The 22,908-nt window shown below is 40.8% G+C and overlaps 1 protein-coding gene across 3 annotated transcripts in view; it reads left to right on the top strand.

Moving 5' to 3' along the window:
* The window catches only part of LOC129168183 (retinal-specific phospholipid-transporting ATPase ABCA4-like), a 59,442-nt gene that overhangs the window by 6,165 nt on the left and 30,369 nt on the right, over window positions 1-22,908 (top strand). For all 3 annotated transcript variants that reach the window (XM_054753173.1, XM_054753181.1, XM_054753165.1), the window contains exons 8-27: window positions 928-1,017; window positions 3,908-4,154; window positions 4,232-4,371; window positions 5,673-5,789; window positions 6,520-6,717; window positions 7,635-7,840; window positions 9,575-9,751; window positions 10,368-10,590; window positions 11,934-12,155; window positions 12,554-12,758; window positions 12,841-12,933; window positions 14,014-14,226; window positions 17,268-17,445; window positions 17,523-17,654; window positions 20,381-20,520; window positions 20,593-20,730; window positions 20,813-20,994; window positions 21,999-22,104; window positions 22,174-22,379; window positions 22,817-22,874. In XM_054753173.1, the coding sequence (XP_054609148.1) occupies window positions 928-1,017; window positions 3,908-4,154; window positions 4,232-4,371; window positions 5,673-5,789; window positions 6,520-6,717; window positions 7,635-7,840; window positions 9,575-9,751; window positions 10,368-10,590; window positions 11,934-12,155; window positions 12,554-12,758; window positions 12,841-12,933; window positions 14,014-14,226; window positions 17,268-17,445; window positions 17,523-17,654; window positions 20,381-20,520; window positions 20,593-20,730; window positions 20,813-20,994; window positions 21,999-22,104; window positions 22,174-22,379; window positions 22,817-22,874 (3,271 nt within the window). The remainder of the gene's footprint in view (window positions 1-927; window positions 1,018-3,907; window positions 4,155-4,231; window positions 4,372-5,672; window positions 5,790-6,519; window positions 6,718-7,634; window positions 7,841-9,574; window positions 9,752-10,367; window positions 10,591-11,933; window positions 12,156-12,553; window positions 12,759-12,840; window positions 12,934-14,013; window positions 14,227-17,267; window positions 17,446-17,522; window positions 17,655-20,380; window positions 20,521-20,592; window positions 20,731-20,812; window positions 20,995-21,998; window positions 22,105-22,173; window positions 22,380-22,816; window positions 22,875-22,908) is intronic.

Genomic DNA, 22,908 nt, shown 5'->3' with positions numbered 1-22,908 from the left:
CAGAGCAGATGTTGCGCATGCGTTAATTACACTAAAAGATTTAACATCCATCCATCCATTTTCTATGCCGCTTCTCCTCATTATGGTCGTGGGGGTATGCTGCAGCCTATCCCAGCTGACTTGGGCTGGCAGGCGGGGTACACCCTGGACTGGTCGCCAGCCAATGGCAGGGCACATATAGACAAACAACCATTCACACTCACATTCATACCTATGGACAATTTAGAGTCTCCAATTAACCTAACATGCATGTTTTTGGAATGTGGGAGGAAACCGGAGTACCCGGAGAAAACCCACACACGCACGGGGAGAAGATGCAAACTCCACACAGAAATGCCCAACGGAGATTCAAACAAAGGTCTTCCTGATCTCCAGACTGTGACCGTAATAACTACATTATTGTACTTTATATTATATTGTGTATATTTATAGCCATATTATTACATAATATTGTATATAACATTATTACTATATTATATTATTTTATTATAATATTATACATTATTTTATTAATGTTACTATGATTATATATAATATTATTTATATATATTAATACAGTAAAAACATCTATTATTATTATGAATCATTTCATTCTTTCATTTACTGTTTTTATTTTTCTCATGTTCAAAATACAATGTAGTCATGATAGCATGTTGGCACCCAATCAACATGTTAAACGTAGTACGATACGTTAAAAAGAACATTAGCACACTGAACCGCGTTCCAACTTCCTGGCGTCACCCTGACTTCCTGACAACAGCTTTTGCGAGGAATGTGACAGGAAGGATATCTCGTGCGCTCATATTTGTCTTGGCGTTCCCTCGCCCTCTTTTGCTTTCTTTGTTTTTTTTAATACACTGTAATGTGATCCATGATGGCCTTTTCACCCTCACGCTGTCTTTTCCCGCACTCTGTGTCACATGACAGCTGCCTCGCGTCATGGACAGTAGGTCAGATGGGGTCGACCTGCGAAGGTGGGGGCGTGTCCTCAGGGCGACATCGGAGAAAATCCAGGAGGTGAGTGTCTCCCATAATGCACCCCTGCTCCCTCTGCACCCCCCCTCCCCCCCCCCCCCCGAATGAAGTCCGAGAGATATTTTTAGCCACGAAGGAACCTCACTACTTTCCTCTGCGCACGTACAGTGTGTGCTGAGCAGTGATGCTCATTCTCACTGTAATGACTTACTGTGCATACATACATGTTATACGAAACATATGGTATAAACTCACTCATGATTACGCTCTGTTATGCTTATTACCTGTGCTCATGCTCATGTTCTTACCGATATATATTTAAAGTTCCAGACTTTTTTATTAAAATGGAAATAAGTCAAGAAATTATAAATAAATGTATTTATCAATATAAAACTTTCGTATCTCACAGGCCAAAGCTTTGATATCAAACAAATTTTATATGGTTCCAAACTTGATTACTTGTTTGTCAAAATTTTTGTTTAGACCTGATTAGATTTATTAGTCCCCCAGTGGAAATTCGTCGTCATTGACTGTACATTACAGAGACAACAAGCACAGCACATACCACAGCAGTAACAGCATACAACCAACATGACAGTAACGACAACAGCAGCAGTACAGTAACAGGCCGGACAGACAGTGCCTGCTATTCAGGGCGGCTGTGCCTGCAGGGATCAGGCTTTTCCCAAGATGGGCCCTCCTGAACTTAATCGTTCTGTATCTTCACCCTGAAGGCAGCGACATGAGGTATCGATGCAGTGGGTGGGTAATGTCCTGTGCTATGTTGTCGGCTATGCGAAAGATGGACCTGTTGATGAATTGTGTGAGGTTGGGTGTGGGGAGACCGATGACTTTAGCAGCTGTGTTTGTGACGTGTGTGAGTTTGGCCCGCTTGGTGACGGAAAGCATAGTGTGGTAAACATGTGGAACAGCACAGAAGGATGGCTTGAATGATGCTTTGATAGAGTAACAACAGGAGGTGGGGTGCAACATATAGTCCTTTAAGTTTGCGAATGGCTGACAGTCTTTGTTGTCTGCTATGTTGAGATTTTGTGGCTTCTGGATCAGCAGGTGTTTCTGTAGGGAGTTGAAGGCGGAGCTAAAGTCCACAAAAAGGATCCTGGCGAAGTTGCCTGGGGAGAACAGGAGCTGGAGAAGGAGGTGCAGCAGGCAGGCCACAGCATCCTCTGTGCCCCTCTTTGCTTTGTAGGCAAATTGAAGGGGGTCCAGGCGTGGGGTGACAAGTGGAAGGATGATATTCAGGATCAGTTTCTCCAGGCACTTCACTTTTATGGATGTTAGGGCTATGGGGCGGTAAAGGTTGGGGTCTGTCGGCCTGTGAAACTTGATGACGTGTTTGTCAAAATAATTCAACTTTATCCAGTTGATTCAGTTATTTGTAGTCTGTGTATATCTATATTTTAAAAAGGCAACCAACAATAATAAAAATAAAGATTTTATGTAATTTCATGATTTTTTTATCTAAACATTAAAAATATGTGTGTGTGTGGGTTTCGGCACGTTCGCTGTGCGACCCAAGGGAGGGGGTGGGGTTGTCTTGAGGGTGTTGGGGGTTACATCCATCATCACCTTAGGCCCAAAGAATGGGGTGGAAGGTGTGAGAGAACATTCCTTGCTGATGACACATCCTGTAGGTGGGACGTCCTCCTCCTCCTGGTTGTCGCCGCGGTGACAGAGCAGCTCATTGCTCACACGTCCTTCCTCTGCGTTGTTTGTGTGTGACATCATGAGGGAGCGACGATCATAAATTATGGCTTGTTTCAGCACATGCGCGGACATGTTTGCACTTTTCAACTCACTTTGTTACACAAAACCTCAACTTTATTGAACTACTAATGCAACGACAAATATTTTTATTGTGTTTACATTTGTGTATTTGTAGATATACAGTATTTGATAAACATATATTAAAATCAGTATACATTGAATATTAAACACAATAATAATCATCCACATTTACAATAAGTTTTAAAAAAGGAATATTTCACATAGAAGCTGTAAGGTTGTAATAAAGGTGTACAAGTGCATTACTATGGAGGATCACATGGACAGAATGAAATAAATGAATACATCTTTAAATAATTGCTTTTATATAAATGTATTTGTTTTTAAAAATGTGTTTTATTTAATGCATTTTAATGAATGCATGTTAACAAATTCATGACGCATCAAATAACAGAATTTATATATTGAATTCTAATTTTATTTAATTAATGATGACACATTTAAAGTGCTTATTTGATTGTATATTTATTTATTTCATGAATTAATGGCGTATTTAGTAGCATTTTTGTATTTAATTCCAATTTTTGTAAATTAATGACACATATAAGCAATTATTTAATGGTGTATTTATTTATTTTATGAATTAATGACACATTTAGTGACAAATGTATGTATTTAATTCCAATTTTATTTAATTAATGACACTTTTAAGTAATTATTTAATTGTGTATTTATTTATTTTATGAATAATGGCACTCCCATTTGGTCCTCCACATTACGCACTCGAACATGTAAAATAAATACTAACATATACCCATATACTGTACAATATAGTATTGTTTTCATATCTATGTAATCCATATTAACTACCCATCTATGTATTGGTTGGCATGGATACGCACTAGTACTAGCACAAATAAAGGTCATATCAAGCGTTCTACCGTATCTATCCGAAGCACTTTCATTAGTAAACATGGGCAGAAAGGGTGTACCACAGGGATCAACATTAGGTCCACTGATATTGGCATAATAGATGTCAGGTCTATTGATTTATCTATAATCTAATAGAATTTTGCAACAATCCCAAGAGATTGGTGAATGAATCATTTAAAATGTAGTAAAAGTATTCAAAGTAAGATACAAGTATGATAAATAAAGCAGACTTTTCCCCCCATTTCCCTCTCAGCTGATGGCGCGTGACAACTCCCGGCATATGGTCCAAGCTCTGACCTCTCTGTTCCAAGCCGGCGGCCCCGCTTCTTTCTCCTCGCTCTCAGCATCTGTGTCCAGCCTCTTCTGCGGCTACCCGGAGGGCGGTGGCTCCCGGGTACTGTCCTTCAACTGGTACGAGGACAACAACTACAAGGTGTTCCTCGGCGTCAACGGCACGCGGGGCCAGGACCGCCAGCACGCCGCGTACGACCACACTACCAGTGGGTTCACCTTCAACGCACCCCAAAACCCCCCCAAAAAAAATTTCCTCCATTGAATTGACTCCCCTCTTTTTCAGCCCCCTTCTGCAACGGCCTGATGGAGACCCTGGAGTCTAACCCCATCACCAAAATCGTGTGGAATTCCGTCAAGCCCCTGCTGATGGGAAAGATCCTTTACACCCCCGACTCCCCCGCTGTCCGCGAGATATTAAAGAACGTAAGAGAGACCACCTCTGACCTGACTCCCTCACCTCTCTCGACGGGCTGCTTTAATAATGCTCACTATTTGTTTTTGTGGAGTTCCAACCGCTCACCTTTTGGCTAACAACTTGGCGACAGGGGTCGGGGAGGGGTCCAAAGAGGGCTGTTTTGTTTTACTTGCTCATTCTGAGAGCTATTTCTAATAGTTGTAGTAAATACGCTAATCAACCAAAAATAATAACAAACATATTATTACAATTAACAGCCCCCCACAGTCTACAAGACAACACCTGTTTGTTGGGGTCTGTGAGCGATAGGACGAAAAACTCTGCCCTTTGGCGCCACCTGTTGGTTTTCATGTATAAATGGCTAGCCTGAATGGTAATGGTTTCATTTCATTTGAAGATAGGACAGTTTTGGCCAAATCCAGCCCTTAAATCACAATGGCCTGCATGTTCACTTTGTGCTGCAGATTCCCCAAAACAGCACTCTTGTCATATATATAAGATAACAAGATAAGACATGACGTGTTGGCAGTAGATTCCTCACAAAAAAAAACCAGCACAACTGTCATATATTGACTAGCATTTTTGCAGTAGTTTCTTAAAAATGTTCTCCTGTCGTACAGTATATGCCAGGGGTCGGCAACCTGTGGCTCCGGAGCCGCATGCAGTAGATTCCTAAAAACGGCAGTAGATGTGTAAAAACAGCTGAATACTCCTGGAATACAGTATATAGGATCTTTCACCACCATTTCGCAGTAGATTCTTAAAAACAGCAGCTCACCAGTCATATATAGGATATTCGACTAGCGTTTTTGCAGTAGAGTCCTTTTTTGTGCCAAAGTGCCAAAAGCGCCTGTCGTATGGAAGATCTTCGACTAGTGTTTTTGCAGTAGATTCCCAAAAACAGTAAGTATATGTTTCATTTATAAGATCTTTTGACTACCATTTTGCAATAGGTTCTTTAAAAAGTAGATTCCTAAAAATAGCAGTAGATGTCTAAAAACAACTGAATACCCCTGGCATATATAAGATCTTTGACAAATGTTTTTGCAGTAGAGTCCTAAAAACAGTAGTCCATTCCCTAAAAAGAGCACAGCATTGTTTTATGTAGAGAATCTTTGTCTACTGTTTTTGGAGTATCTTTTTTAAAAACAGCCGTAGATTAATAAAAACAGCAGTGTTCTCTGTCATATTGACAATGTTTTTTTGCAGCAACTGTCAATCTAAGTTGTGCATCATTGTGAGCTGGTGTAATGTTGTGGTTGGTGAGTGTCTGTGTTGACATAAAGTTTCATGCCGTGTCGTCTTTTAGGCTAACACAACATTTGAGGAGTTGGAGAGGCTGCAGAATTTTGGGAAGATGTGGGAGGAGGTGGGACCGCAGCTGTGGGACTTCTTTCACGGCAGTGTGCAGATGAACATGATCAGAGTGAGTACTAATATGCATTGACTATTCCATTGATGCTCTGTTTGATAAAATTGGGAAGCTAGAAATATCAATAAAAACGTCATTTATTAGTCTAAGTACCGTAATTTCCGGTGTAAAAGACGCACCGGTGTTTAAGCCACTAAATTTAGAGAGAAAAACAGATTTGTACATATATAAGCCACACCTGACTAAAAGTGTGAAATGTCCACGTCATAAAAAGACAATTGTGTCCATGAGGACCAGGCAGCTCTTGATTTGACAGGAGCCAATCATGAGCTATGAGGAAACTCACAACGAGCTTATCAACCCATCGGAAATCGCAGGAAATCGCGCTCCACTAGATCTGTGAAGCCAAACTACAAATACACACCATCATCTTCAACACCAGAAAGCCCACATTGAGTTCCGACTCCGAGCCTTCTACGCCAAAGTGGCTGACGCTCCTGCAAATGCTCACCTCCGATGCGTTGACAAGCTTCTTGTGCATTCCCTTATAGCTTGTGATTGGCTCCTGCCAAAGAAAGAACTACCGTTTTCTCACTGACTCGCAAGCTGAACAGTATTTAAACGATTAGTAGTAGATTAGAACATGGTCATAAATTAGCCGCACCGCTGTATAAGCAGCGGGGTTCAAAGTTCAAGAAAAAAGTAGCGGCTTATACACCGAAAATGACGGTATATTGCACAACAAAGCAGCAAAAGAAGCAATGTTGTAATATTTACTCCACAGGACACTCTGGCAAACCCAACGGTGATGAACTTTGTTGATGACAGCCTGAAGGACGCAAACCTGACCACCAAGGACATCCTCAACTTCTTGTACACTGGGCCTGAGGAGACGAGGGAGGCGGGAATGTCAAGCTTCGACTGGAGGAACGTTTTCAACGTCACCGACCAGATCATACGCACTGTCAACCAGTATGCCGAGGTAAGAATACATTCCTAACCAAACCATGGAAAAAATTCCACTCCTGTATCGACACCTTTATCCGGATCCTCACCAATATGTAACTATATATATATAAATATATATATATATAGAGAGAGAGAGAGAGAGAGAGAGAATGAGAGCGAGAGAGAGAGAGAGAGAGAGAGAGAGAGAGAGCAAGAGAGAGAGAGAGAGAGAGAGATGTCATTATACATCCTGAATATTTTGGGCCGCCGCACATTTTAAAAACATAATTTAACTTAACTCTTTTTCTAAGTCGTCACATTATGAATAAACTAATAAAGTTGCAGAAAAAGTTATATTCTATTTTACATTCTATTTTTGGAAAATTAGCTTGGGGAAAAAGTTGTATTCTATGTTGGGAATATTATGTGAATAAAGTCAAAATATCTTACAAAAATAATTAGATTTTATAAGAATTATTTAAGAAAAAAGTTTAAATATTCGCAACAGTAAAAACAGTAAAAATTGGGAAAAAAGAGCAGAGTGAAGTTGGTACTAATAATAGGCTTTTTCACCTACAGTATATCACAAGGCTGAGATGAATTTTTTTCTTGAAATATATATAACTTCTTGGTATACACGTACTCCAAGTGGCCCTTGCATTCTTTCAATTTTTACAATATGGCCCTGGCTGGATAAACGTTTGGACACCCCTGCTCCACCTGATACTCTCTCCAGCTAGTAGGAACTGAGCAGGTCAGCGCATTAAACCTTTTGGTGGACACCACTCATGCTCAGTTGATAGCGTTCAGAAAGTTAAAATAAGATAAATATGCAACAGTATCTTGGTCTATTCAGCTGTCCAATGGTCCACAAAGGCAGGGTTCTTCAGAAGGCTAACCGGGTCAGGTCTAGTAGAGAACAATAGCTAAACTTACTCATCATCCCTGCAGTGCATTAACATGGACAAGTTTGTGGCCTACAACGATGAGTCCCAGATGATCCACCAAGCTTTGTATCTGCTGGAGGAGAACAAGTTTTGGGCCGGTGTTGTCTTTGCCAACATGTACCCGTGGACCACCAGCGTCCCACCGCATGTCCAGTACAAAATTCGCATGGACATCGACGCCGTGGAGCGCACCAACAAGGTCAAAGACAGGTCAGTAGATGCTGGCAGCTTTGCTGTAGTGGTGGTCGGAAAAGTAAAATAAAAATGAGCTAGATGTTTGATTTTGATCAGTCCAGAGTTGCGTTTCAGGAAAAAAATATGCAATTTGAGATACTTACCATCGCAGTACCCCATACTGTGCAAAGATGCCCCCTAGTGGCTGCGAGCATGACTATTACTATTACTATTGATTGCATTTGAATGGATTAAACAATAGTGGTGCTAGTAAGCCAGATAAAAACAGGCACAAGACAAGGATAGTAGCGCGCAGACATCTGTCACCCCCCCCCCCCACAAAGTTTCATGGTAATTCGTTTTTTTTCCTAATCCTGCTGACTAACAGTGGTACAAAAAAGTGGGTATGCACTAAATGCAGGGTAACAGCTGTCGATGTATATGTACTGTCGATGAGGTGATCAATAACAGAGGCACGTGACTACTCCTTTATCCCCTGCAACACATACTATAAGCACCCGCCCTTGAGCGTGTTTTCAGTTGAAAATGGCCGAACAGAATATTATATGTGTGAATGCTTTGCAATTTTACAGATCTTCATGAAATTTGGTGGCGACATCCCTCATGAAAGGACGCACAAAAAAAGCTTAAGATCCCATGTTCAAAAACAAAAAAAACCATTTGGTTTTAAAGCGGCCATTTTGGGCAAAATGAGCAAATGAGGCCACATGAAAATCACAGATCCTAGACATAGTGGGTGGAGCCTGGCGGCGAAGACTGCTCCTCGCCATTATCCATCAGACAGTCATAACTTCACTTCATATCATCAGATCGCCTTCAATACTGATATGAGCGTTAAGAGTTGGGGTCTGATCACGACTACATTTTGATATTGACTCCAATGGCGCCACCAACTGGTGGAAATATATAACTGCTCTGACTAATTTCTACATGGTCCCATCGTCCTGAAATTTTTTATGGTGGGTTGGGGCATCGAACAGGACATGACCACATGGCCACCTTGGCACCAGTGTCGCCCCCTCCTGGCCGAAAGTGATAACTGTCATATCTCTCTTCCACATAGTCAAGTCGGCCACCCTCCAGTCCATGACTGTGTGTATACATCAGATGGCGCCCCCCTACTGAATAAATATGCATGTTAAAATTCTGCTAGACACACCCCAATTTATTCAACCTATTGTTACTGGCGTCGAGTACTGCGCCCACGTGCCCGCCGACTCACATGTACCATGAGTTGTGTGGGGGTGCGAGGACCCGTTCAATGCTGCTTGGAGCTTTAATTATAATTCTTATTATTATTAACGTAAAATAATTATTGAAATAAAGTATAATTTATATTGTTATTATTATTAATATGTTTAATGTATGTATAATAACTAAGTAAACAATGTGTCATTATATTGTTATTAATATTATTCATGTATTTAACGTATGTAAATGAATGAATTAAACAATTTATCATTTATATTGTTATTATTATTATTCATCCATTTTATATACCGCTTGTCCTCACTGGGATTGTGGGGATTAATGTTAGTAACTATTAGTAAGTATTTGTGTATGTAAAATAATGCGCATCTCTGTGTGGACTTTGCTTGTTCTCAGGAGTGGGGGGGACCCAATGTATTGTCATACCTTTCAGAAAGAAGGTTTTTGCGCTCCTGCTAACAAACAAACATACTCGTTAACAGTGAGCTTGTTAAAAATACCTTTAAGCCAATAAATGTTTCATAAGTGTTCTCTTTCCAGGTACTGGGACCCGGGGCCCAGAGCGGACCCCATGGAGGACCAGAGGTACATCTGGGGGGGGTTTGCCTACCTGCAGGACATGATCGAGCACGGCATCATCAAAGTGCACACCGGCCACGACTGGCCACTCGGGGTCTACGTGCAGCAGATGCCGTACCCGTGCTACGTGGACGACCTGTGAGTGGGACGCAAAATGATACACCATACTGCTAACGCAGAAACTTATTATATACTGTGTATGTACAAAAAGTCCTGTTTCAGGGACCACAAAATGGGTCAACAATTTAAAGTTGCTCTGCAAAAATGGAGGTTGATAAAGCCTCAGCAGTTGGTGCAACTAATTCCTACAGGTGTTCCAAGTTCTGGAGTACTTACTACCTCCTCTGTCTGCACAAAAACAGTGTTCGGAACTCACTGTGGTACTATACCCTCATGAACATCAGTTGAACAGCATTGTACTGGAGAAAGTCATTTGTTGCTTCAAAAATGGCAAGAGAAAAGGGAATTAACAATGGAATATATACAGTATATATGTATATATTTATATACATATATACTGTATATATATATAGACTTTCATACCAGTAGTTGTGGATCAACATTTTAAAGCGCATGCAGAGCTAGATATGCTGTGGAGTTCATTTAAAAAAATATATATATCAGGAAGTTGCCTACAGCCACATCTCTTTCACAGCCAGTGTTTCTTGACCGGGTGCTAATTAGGGACCCCAGTGGTTATTTTGCTGTTTAACACATTTATTCATTTGTGGCGCTGTCCTTGTTCTTCTCCCAGCTTCATGATCACGCTAAACCGCTGCTTCCCAATGTTCATGGTGCTGGCGTGGATCTACTCCGTGTCCATGACGGTGAAGAGCATCGTGCTGGAGAAGGAGCTGCGCCTCAAGGAGACCCTCAAGGCCATGGGCGTGGCCAACGGCGTCCTGTGGTGGACGTGGTTCATCGACAGCTTTGTTGTGATGGCGGCCAGCACGGCGCTGCTCACCTCCATCATTGTGGTAAGAAAGTGGACGAGGTCAAGAAGTTCTTTGGTGACAATGGGCCTCATTCACGAACATCTTCTTAAAAGTCTTCTTAAGAAGTGTACTTAAGAAGGCGCGGGTTGGAAACTGCGCCATATTCACGACATGTTCTTAAGTAGGGATAATCGTTCGCACCGGTGTTCTTAGGTTGATGAATGCCAACTGCGATGCCCGTGCATGTGAGGCCTAATTTGCATAGGTCACCGCCTATTATTTCCTATATAAGGTCAAAAAATGTGCCATGCGCAACAGGCAGCTGGAGGCGGAGATGGCAACGCGCAAGGGCAAGACTGAGGAGCAGCTGGACAACAAACAAAAGAAAAACTTCAATTCTACAGAAATAGAGGTGCTTTTACAAGGAGTGACCGAACACAAGACCACCTTATTTTCACGTGTATCCACCGGTCATCAGGCCATCCAAAAAGAGTCGGCATGGAGCACCATTGCAGGAAACATAAATGCCGTTTCCACGGAGAAACGCGCCACCGCAGAGGTTAAAAAGAAGTGTTTTGACTTAAAATAGACTCAAAAAAAAGATTAGACTGCACCGGAGGGATCTGGAGGAAACGGGAGGTGGGCCATCAATCAGAAACCAAACCATTTCGGAAATATTTACACAATCATGATGGAAAAATAAAGTCAAAATACATAGTTTGTGTGTGACAATTTATTTTTTTCTGTGGTTACATTTGATTAGACGCTGCCTAATTAATACAGCAGCCCCGTGCTCTGGCTCAAGACGTGGCTGGGGGCGCATGTCGTTACCTGGGGGTGCTCCGTGCGCAATAGACACACCACATTTCATTGCGATGTTATTCTGATGGTCCTGCACACCTGCAAGAACAGAGAGGGAAGCCTGAAGCCTAAAGCGGGACATCAAATATTTGTCGCTTTTAGCAAATAAATCTCCATGGTCCCTTTACATTCTCTCTCTGCACAGCGCACGTCCAGCCAGCCTTTTTTTTTTTGATGAATTGGGATTTGAATATATATTTATTCATGGAGTATATTTTAGTTGTTTTGATGATAAATAATTGTTGGGATATTTTATTTGCACTACATTTTTTGGGATCAGGTTGCATAATCCATCATGAGGGCGATTGGGCATTCAAAGTGCAAGCTGTGCTTGTGCGTAAGAGTCCTCCTGAGCGTTCGTGGAATTTGTTCTTAGATCTAAGAACTGTGAGTTAAGAACACGTTTTGTGAATGCCAAAAATCTTCGTAAGAAGGCTTTAAGAACACATTTGTGCGTAAGAACGTTTCGTGAATGAGGCCCAATGTGAGCCAATGAACAGTGACATGTCTGCTGGTTTTTCCAGGGCGGCAAGGTGCTGAACTACAGCGACCCCCTGCTGGTGTTCTTCTTCCTGCTGACCTTCACGGTGGCCACCATCATGCAGTGCTTCCTCATGAGCGTCTTCTTCAACAAGGCCAACCTAGCAGCGGCATGCAGCGGCGTGGTCTACTTCACCCTCTACCTGCCTCACGTGCTCTGCTTCGCCTGGCAGGACCGCATCACCACCAACATGAAGCTAGCGGCCGTATGTCGACAAAACAACAAAATGTCAAAACTCATGGTCTGAATTGTTTAACCTTAATAATGACAAAGTGGAATGCAAACAATAGCTCTCTTTGACCACATTTATAATTTAGTAACAAGTACAGCATATTGCACAAAACAGCAGCAACACAACCAATGTTGTCATAGCATGAAGGGGCTAACTGACTAGTTGATTGTAAACAACAGTACGACAATATAACATACATGATGAAAGTCATGCACCAACAGCTTTAAAGCGCATGCGGTGCTAGATAAAGCAAAGGCAGCCACTGCCATCTTGTAAAGTTAATCAAAAACAGCATCAGAGGTTGCAGCAGCAGCTGTTAGAGATCCAGGCTTATTGTATTTTCTTATTGATGCTTACTGTCTGCTGTGTAGAGCCTTTTGTCTCCTGTGGCATTCGGTTTCGGGACGGAGTACCTGTCTCGCTACGAGGAGCAGGGTTTGGGTCTGCAGTGGGACAACATCCGGACCAGCCCGCTGGAGAAGGACAGCTACTCCTTCCTCACCTCCATTCTCATGATGCTGCTGGATGCAGCGCTCTACGCTGTCCTGGCCTGGTACCTGGATAACGTCTTTCCAGGTGAGGCTGCTCCAACTTTGTTGAAAGTTTACAATGAATGCAGAAAAAATCTCAATGATTTGGTGTGTGGTGGTCCCTACAGGACAGTACGGCATCGGGCGCCCCTTCTACTTCCCTTTGCAGTCGTCCTACTGGCACAAAGCTACACCTGCACCTGCTGGAAGTGACGATCCAGGTTGGAATTAATGCTATTGTGCCACAAATACACTGGATGCGCTAATGCAGGGGTTTCCAAAGTGCGGTCCTGGCCATTAGCACACCCACGCAAAAATGGAAAAATCTGAAGTAATTTTACAAGAATAAAGTCAAAATATTGAGGGAAAAAAGTTGTAATCTAACGAGAAAAATGCATTTTATGAGAATAATATTGTAATATGAGGAGGAAAAATAACTTCATTTTAGTAGCATAAAGTTGAAATATTAAATACAAATACTTTTTTTATGAGAAACAAACAAAGACAATGAATAAAGTTGTCATTTTGGAAAATTAGGCTGGGAAAAAAGTTCTAATATTAAGAGAATAAAGTCAAAACATTATGGAAATAAAGACTAATAGAAATAGAAAAGACAGCTGTAATTTTACCAGAAAAAGTCAAACTATTAAAAGAAAAGAAGTTGTATTCCAACAAGAAAAAACTATTATGAGGAAAAATGATGTAATTTTAGTAGCATCGAGTTGAGATGTAAAAAAATATATGTTACTTTTTAAATGTCGTAAAATATTATGACAAACAAACGAAACAAAATAAAGTTGTAATTTTTGGAAAAATAGGTTGGGGAAAAAATCTAAATATTGTGGGAATAAAGTCATAGTATTGCGAGAAGAACATTTATGAAGATCATTTAAAAACAAAGTGGAAATATTTCGAAAATTTAAAAAACAGCAAAAATGCGGGAAAAAAGAGCAACGTTCATACTAATAATAGGCTTTTTCACCTGTATGACAAAGCTGAGATGCAGTTTTTTCTTGAAATACTGTATATACAACTAATTAGCATATCTACAAGTGTTGCTTTACAAAATATCAAAGTGGCCCTTGCATCGTTTCATTTTTCACTACGTGGCCCTCGTTGGAAGAATTTTGGACACCACTGCTCTAATGTACAAGTATACTCAACATTTTCCCATGCTACAGATAATGGAAATAATCTGTTTTAAGGTCAAACTGTGACCTGTATTAACTGTATAGGCAATACCTTAACCAACTTGAACCAACAGACAAGCCTTCAAATGTCTGTCTTGTTTCGCCATCCAGTTCCTCCAGAGGCAGAGAAGGTGGAGAAGGATGCCGAGAGCGGCGTTCCTCTGGACAACACCTGTAACGGCTCGGCCAGCAGGAAAACCTGCAAGCACCAAAGCAAGCGGGAACGTCTGGAGAGGCAGAAAGAGTGGTTGCGGCGCCAGGAGGACGAGGAGGAGGATGGGGGAAAGCCTATTGGAGACAATGAGGACTCTGGGAAGGAAGAAGGTGAGGAGAGAACTCATTAAGCTCTGAGGACACCTGGTGGACAGATGAGGCATTATAGTAGTATCATGATGATTATGATTCTATGTGGAGTTTGCATGTTCTCCCCATGCGTGCGTGGGTTTTCTCCAGGTACTCCGGTTTCCTTCCAAAAACATGCATGTTAGGTTAATTGGAGACTAATTGTCCATAGGTATGAATGTAAGTGTGAAGTGTACGAGTGTGCTTTTGCTTCCTGCTTCTGTTGAGTGCAGACATGTCTCTGCTTGCTCCTGCTTGCTTCTGTCACTTACTGCTTTTTTTTTTGCTTTGAAATCATTCTACTTTTTCCCCAAGTCTTGGAGATGATTTCATTTCTTTTCTTTTAAGTGAACCAAGACTTTTAAAATCATTTTTTCACTTTTCCAACATATCTGATGAGCCAGCGACTGAACTTTCTCAACATGCCCGGAGGAGTAGTAAAAAAAAATCTCTTTGTGAAAACTGGATATATCAGCAAGAAATTTGTGCGCTACAAGCAAGGATTTTTGCCTTAGAAACCGAAAAAGGACTTCATGAAACGCTCCGAGTGGAATCCACTGGTAAGATGTCCACATTTACCTCCAAAGGAAAGGGTGAAAAACCTACCTACTTACAACCTAAATGATACTGTGTCTTTTCCAAGCCACTGTAAAGTCACTTACAGTATCATAGACTTGGTGCTAAGCCAAAACCAAGTCGAAATGTTGGTATCTACAGAGATTTAACATCACCCAAAATAAAGCCAACAAACACATTTTTTTCACAATGGGCCTGGACCACATCCTGTGCTACCACTGAGAGATGAGAAGAGGAGAGAGAGAAGAACTTCTGCCTCGCCACCCAAGGACCCAGCAAAGGATTCAGCCACAGCAACCACAGCAACTCTTCCAGAATCCAGAACTCAGGTTTCAGATGCAGCAGCTCCTCCCTCACCTTCACCACAGGCCTCACCAAAGGCCTGGGACCCTCCTGCTGCATCTACACCCTCTGGAGATGCTTCACTACTGTTCCTGTCTCCACCATCACCCATGAGATTTCCTGACCGTCTTGAAAGTTTAGTGAAATCAGGGATTAAAATGGTTCCCCTCACTCCAGACATGGCAAGGTCAAGGAGTCTATCCTCAAAAAAGAAATGGGCCCCTCTCCCTCCTCAGCCGACTCCATAATCAGGGAGAATATACCGACCCAACAATTGTCATTTGGGCTTTTCTCTTCTTTTTTATTAGGAGCAGGTGGGGGCAGACAAGAAAATAAGAGCAGCAGAGAACAAAACAGAAACAACACTACAAAATAAAGGCATGAAACAGGAACAGAGGCATAAGAATGGAAAACAAACAAACTGGCACGCAAACTAAAACACGGAGCATGGCAAGCAGCTTTTTACCACCTAAAAAACATTGCCAAAATCAAGGGAATCGTGTCTAAGCCAGATTTAGACTACTGCAACAGCCTTCTTACTGGGCTCTCTAAACGAGCTGTAAAACAGCTGCAGTACATCCAGAATGCTGCTGCTCGAGTCCTGACTAGAACCAGGAAATATGACCATATTACTCCAGTGCTCAGGTCTCTGCACTGGCTTCCTGTCGCTCAGAGAATAGACTTTAAAACAGCTCTGCTTGTGTACAAGTTTTTTCAAAACTTGCGCCAAAGTACATCTCTGACATGTTAGAGCCACATACACCATCTCGAGCTCTGAGAAGCTCAAGGAGTGGTCTCCTCCTGCTGTCTGCTGTCTACCAAAAAATCCTGAAGGAGAATGTCCGGCCATCTGTTCGTTCATCTGACCTCAAGTTATGATCCAAAACACACCAGCAAGTCCACCTCTAAATGGCTGAAGAAAAACAAAATGAAGACTTTGGAGTGACCTTAAAAAGGCAGTTCATGCTCGAAAAATCTCCAATGTGGCCGAATTCCAACAATTCTGCAAAGATGGGCGGACCAAAACTCCTCCACAGTGCTATAAGAGACTCATTGCAAGGTATCGCAAATGCTTCATTGTAGTTGTTGTTGTTAAGCGTGGCCCAACCAGTTTTTACCATAAATTCCCTTGTATAAGCCTCTACTTTCTTCTTAAACTTTGAACCCTGTGGCTTATACGGTGGTGCGGCTAATTTATGGCTATATTCTAATCTCATGACATCTCCTTTACTTCAGAATTACTACTGATCGTTTAAATACTGTGCTGCTCGCGAGTCAGTGAGGAAGCAGTAGCTCTTTCTTTGGCAAGAGCCAATCATGAGCTGTCAGTGTACTCACAACAAGCTTGTCAACCCATTGGTTTTCAGTGGAGGTCAGTATACAGTATATACCCAATATAAGAACATAACACTCTGACGCACTGTCATCTTTTAAAGACACTTTACTAACACCACTAAATTCAGCACACGACAACTTCATACTCAAAAGTCCCAATGTGAATTTAACATTTTTTAAAAAGCCAAGCCGCTGCAATGACTTCACCTTCCCTCTGTCCTCACGGACCAGACAGCTACAATATTCCACTTTCTGACGTGGACAGGGCTTATACACCGGTGCGACTTATTCAAGAATTTGGTAGGCGCGGCTTATACACCGGAATTTATGGTAGGTTAGTCACGTTTTCACACAGGGCTGTGTATGTTTGGATTTTTTTTTTCCCTCCCTTAATAATAAAAACTTTGGATTTTTTTTTCCTCCCTTGATAATAAAAACTCTCACTTAAAAACTGCATTTTGTGTTCAGTTGTGTTGTCACTGACTATTTAAATTTGTTTGATGATCTGAAACATTTAAGTGTGACAAACATATAAAAAAATAATCAATCAGGAAGGGGGCAAACACTTTTTCACGCCACTGTATATGTGCCCTGCAATTGGTTGGCGACCAGTCCAGGGTGTACCCCGCCTCTTGCTCGTAGTCAGCTGGGATAGGTTCCAGCATACCCCCACGACCCTAATGAGGACAAGCGCCATAGAAAATGGATGGGTGGATGATGTTTCTGATATTTTTTTAATGTCCTAATTTGCTCCTCTCTCCTCTCTCTAGGCCTGCTGTTGTTTGAGCCCGACCCGCTCAGTCTACCCATGGGTGTACAGATCCAGGACCTGGTCAAGGTCTACGACAGAGGCTGTCACCCTGCCGTTGACCGTCTGAGCCTCAACTTCTACGAGGGCCAGATCACATCCTTCCTGGGACACAATGGCGCGGGAAAAACCACCACCTTGTATGAAAGGGGACGAAATCATAGAACTTCTTTTTTTTTGTGTTGACTACCAGTGTAATGATTATGCCTCCATCCAGGTCCATCCTAACCGGACTCTTCCCGCCCACATCTGGTACCGCCTACGTCTACGGAAGAGACATCCGCACGGACATGGACGCAATACGATCCTCCTTGGGAATGTGTCCTCAGTACAACATCCTCTTCAAGCAGTGAGTGACTCTCATGTTTAATACTCACATTTTATTGTATTGTATATACAGTATATTTACATGGATGTGTGTGTTTTTAAATTCCTTTGTAGAAAGGCGCTTTATGAAACTAAGTACATGTACTTCATAAGTACATGTATTCATTTACCACGCAGCCTTGACACATCCAGTATGCGACGTTGACATACGGTTCAGCACTCGATGTGGTGTCTATGTATATATGCCTATGACCAAGGGTTACAGTGTGGTTGGCACTTTGAATAAACAGAGCCGACATGTCCTCTCCAAAGCACACAAGTTTGGGAGTTTTTGTCCTGTAAAGAGTTTCGATGCCTAACACCTCGGGCGCTACACTTAAGTCAGTCTGACTGTGATGTCATCACCACGCTTTATACTGAATTTATACATATATTTCTTATATTTATGTAGTGTCGGACCACATTGAGCAGCAATGTTACAAAACCCGTATTTGAGGGATGCAAAAATCTGACACTGTGATGGCACGCTCGATTTGGAGAGTCCATGGGGACGTCCTTAAAAATGCTATTTTTTCATAGGATATCGGGTGTATTTTCATTCGTATACATGTTTTCCAGGTAGATTACTTCTTCCTGTTCTGTGTTGGACCACATCGACTCAAATGAATGCTTCAAATGTTAAGTCCTTTTAAACTCTACAGAGTGTGTCGCTCCTTTATAACTTTATTCTGACCTGAACACATCAACAGCAGTGCAATTCAAACACCATGTATGTATTTCCAACTCTAAACAAACTAAATAACTGTCTCGAGTCCATTCGTCATTGCAACGACACTTCTTCGTTGACACTGGACAGACCGCGAGATGCATTCACGGACACTCCAGACATCATATCAACGTCTTTATTATGCGTGTATGTGTGGTCTAAATCAGGTCACCAACACAGTGCCAGCGGGTACCAGGTGCCCCTTAAGGACCACATGAGTTGCTTGCCAGCCTGTTCTAAAGACAAATAGTACCACTTACCTGCGAGCTGCATCTCATTTCTTCGGGTTGCAATTCTTGTTTAAATCACACTCACATGTAAACTGGAAAGACAATATATTTAAAAAAACACTTTAAAAAATTGTATAAAGACTGTTTTAGTAGTGCCCATTCTCTTATGTTCCTTTAAGTTAACATGTGATTAAACGTTTCTCCCAAATTACGACGCGAGATGAGCACTTGAATGCACCATGGCAGCCGCGGAGCTTGAGAGTTGTTGTCGTAACACGGACCTTGTTTTTGATGTACAACTAACAGTGTGCGTCTATGAACGTGAGTAACCTGGTTATTTCTCATTCATTCAATGCTAGACGCTGTTTGCGCCGTGATATTGTATGTGTTGTGTGCCTTAAGCCTCCAGCCGCCGAGCTGGTCACCAACTGCTGAGCTAAGTTAGCCTTGTCAGCATTGCCACCAATTTATTATATTGTTAGCATGCAATTTCAATGTGTTTAGTGCACTGCTGATAGCTGAGATGTTATGTTGCTGTGCATTTGTGGAATGTGTGACTGGCCAATCACAGAGCGTGAAGAGTGAATACACAATGCAGATTTTCCGGAAAATGACGAGCTGTACTCGTTTCTTGCTTGTATGCGGAAAAATTCGTTATCCGTAAAGGGTCATTAATTCAACCTGAAGTGTTGGTTGCACTTTATTCAAATAAAATGTGAATGCATTTTCCATTAATTGTTGTGTACTTGTTTGTTTACATCCTGATTCCCTTACAAAAAACAATGGGAATCTAGGAAACTTTACCTGCTCTGTCCAGTATCCAGGTATTTATTTCATAGTTAGACTGGTTGAATTTTTGGCTAAAATGTTACTGAATCGATTTAAAGTTTGTGAATCGTTTCGGATTGTATCGTTTTAAATGAATCAATATCGTCCTTGAATTGTATCGGCAACCACGAATCGTGATACGAATTGGATTGTTGTTAAAACGAATACAGTTTTGATTAGGTTACAAAAAAACGATGTAAAAAAAATAATAATAATTATAGGTTAAAAATATAAAAAATTCATGAGAAAAGTGTAATGGATCAGTAATTTAAAAGAAAAACATATTTTTAAATCTTTTCAAATGATAATTTTTGGTCTAAAAAAATAAAAAAAAATAAAAATTATGTTCTTTTTAAAAGTAATAACAGTTATTGTTAGCTTTGTTATTATTATATATTTTTATATAGTATATTATATACAGTAGTTATATATTATATATAATATATAATATATAATATATAATATAGTATACATTTATATTATATAGTTTTTTTTATTACTATTTACATTACTCTTATAGAATTGAAGGTTGCACCAAATTAACCAAATTGTAATAATCTGTAGTTTTGGACCTTGGATTCAAAAAACAAAACAAAACAAATTTTGAAACAATTTTGGGAAAAAAAAAAGATCTGTTTTGATTGTATTATATATCAACATTTTAAAAAGTTATACAAATTTGAATGAAAAAATAAATTATCCAGCCATCCATTTTCTATACCACATACTGTAAGAGATATTTCTTTATTCCTTTCATTATTTGTTTTTGTAGTATGTTGGATCCATATGTATGGCAAAATTTATTTTAAGAATTTTTTTGGTCTTGTAGTGTATGACAGTCATTTTCTTGGGTTCCGATTAGGATTTTGAGTCCAAGTGAAGAGTGTACTTGAATCGTTCTGATGGTTCTTGTTTGGGTTGCAGTCTGACGGTGGAGGAGCACATCCTCTTCTATTCGCTGCTGAAAGGTCGCACACAAGCGGAGGCAGAGAAGGAGGTGGAGGAAATGCTGGTGGACCTGGGGCTGCCTCACAAGAGAGACGACGAAGCTCAGAACCTCTCAGGTGAGGAAGGTGTCGCTTGCCTGCACCAAAGCCTTCATGCTGTGACTTCACCACCTCTGTCTCTCTCTACAGGCGGCATGCAGAGGAAGCTGTCAGTTGCCATGGCGTTTGTCGGCGGCTCAAAGGTGGTCATCCTGGACGAGCCCACCTCAGGAGTGGATCCTTACTCCAGGAGGTCAATTTGGGACCTCCTGTTGAAATATAGATTAGGTACAAAAAGAATAAGCCTGACATCATTCATCATGTTATGAATGTTAGCATAATGAATGCGATATACAACATTGGTGTGCAGGTCGCACAGTGATCCTGTCCACGCACCACATGGACGAGGCCGACCTGCTGAGCGACCGTGTCGCCATCATCTCCAAAGGCCAGCTGCACTGCTGCGGATCGCCTCTCTTTCTCAAGAACTGCTTCGGCGCCGGCTTCTATCTGACGCTGGTGCGCCGCATGAAGGACCTCAAGAAGAAGGAGGTGAGTTTCTAATCACGTAAAGAAAAGTCTAGAACAGGGGTGTCCAAACTATATTATAAACTATATATTTCCAGAAACAACTGCATCAGCTTTGTCATATATGTGAAAAAGCCTTTTCTCAATATCAACTTCACTCTTTGCTCTTTTTTTCCCACTTTTGCTATTGTTTTATTTGACATTTTCCAAATAACTTTCTTCACAAATAATCTTCTCTTAATATTGTGACTTTATTCCCTAAAAATTCCAAGTTCTAACTGTGTTTTGTTGTTTGTTTCTCATCATATTAAGACTTAAATAAATGATTTGGTTTCTTTAATATGTCAACTTTATGCGACTGATGTAATTTTTCCTTATAATATTACTTTATTCTTGTAAAATTATGACTTTTTCTCATTAGATTGCTACTTTTTTCTCTCAATATTTTGACTTTATTCTTTTCAAATTACTGCTGATTTTTCCATAATTGCTGTTGTTTAGTTTTCTTGTTAAATTATATTTTTAGTGGGTCAATAAAAAACAAATAGCCCCCAGGCCACACTTTGGATACCCCTGATGTAACTATTACTGATACGTCATTATTATAAAAACAGCCTAATAATGTTGATGAAACATTTAGAAAGTTTTAATTAATTAAAGATTAGATAATAAAAATGTGATTTAAATAAAACAATATATACCTATATATATATTTTTAGAATTTTATTGTATTTTCTCTTTTTGTATTTTGTTCAGTTTTCAAGTATTTGTATAATGAAGTATAATGTATAATAAAGTATAATGAATGGTTTTGGTGGCAGGTGGCAACAGAACAGGAACGGGGAGAGGCGGCAGGAACAGGAAGTCAGACAGAAACACACGAATAAAGTTACCAAAAAATAAACCAGATTGATAAGGATAATAAGTTTTAGTTATATATAGCAATTTTGCTAGTAAATTTGCATGCTCTGTATTAAATATAATGTATAATATAATAGGACGGTGTGTGTTTCTGCTTTTTCCGCCAGAACGATTGCGACTGTGCCTCCGACTGTTCCTGCTCCTGCTCCATTTGTACCAGCTACAAGGACCAGTCCCAGAACCAGTGCCAGAACGCAGACCGGGTTCTAGACGGTGTGGCTCGCAAGTCTGTTCCTGTTTTGGATCAGGACTGTATGATAAGGATGTTCCTGATGTTCTTAGGGGACATCGACAGCATCAGCAGCCTCATCCACCACCACGTCCCCGAGGCCAAGCTGATCGAGGTCATCGGTCAGGAGCTGACCTTCCTGCTCCCCAACCGCGGCTTCAAGCACCGCGCCTATGCCAGCCTCTTCCGAGAGCTGGAGGAGACGCTGGCAGATATGGGCCTCAGCAGCTTTGGCATCTCAGACACGTCCCTGGAGGAGGTACGTGCGACTTTACACCCCCAGATTTCCCTCTACTGGATTCAAAGCTGCAGCAGCACCGTTTTCATCTGCAGATAGCGCCATCAAACCACTTTTAATTTAAGTTACCAAAAAAAACCCCACAATTAAAGACCTAAAAGATGAACTTTAAAAAAAGTTTGTATTATGTTTTATTGTGTTTTCTTTATTCTTATTATTTATTATTATTTGATTTTATGTATTTAGTTTGAATGTTTTTTTATGTTTAAATACAACTTTTTTGCTTTTATGTTGAGTGAAATGACTTTTTCATCTGCAGATAGCGCCATCAAACCACTTTTTAAGTTCTCAAAAATACAAAATTAAAAAGCCAAAAGTGTAACATTTTTTAAAATATATATTTTGATTTGATTTATTTTTTTTTAAGTTTTTTTTTCCTAAATACAACTTTTTTGCAGATATTCCTGAAGGTGACAGCAGATGGAGAAGCAGCAGCGGCCAATGCTGTCACCGCTGGTAAATATTATCACTTAACTCCGCCCCCTCCCCC

Source organism: Dunckerocampus dactyliophorus, chromosome 2 (assembly GCF_027744805.1).
Source record: "Dunckerocampus dactyliophorus isolate RoL2022-P2 chromosome 2, RoL_Ddac_1.1, whole genome shotgun sequence".
Taxonomy (NCBI): Eukaryota; Metazoa; Chordata; class Actinopteri; order Syngnathiformes; family Syngnathidae; genus Dunckerocampus; species Dunckerocampus dactyliophorus.
Note: the sequence above shows the minus strand (reverse complement) of the source record. Positions and strands in the feature narration are given on the sequence as shown.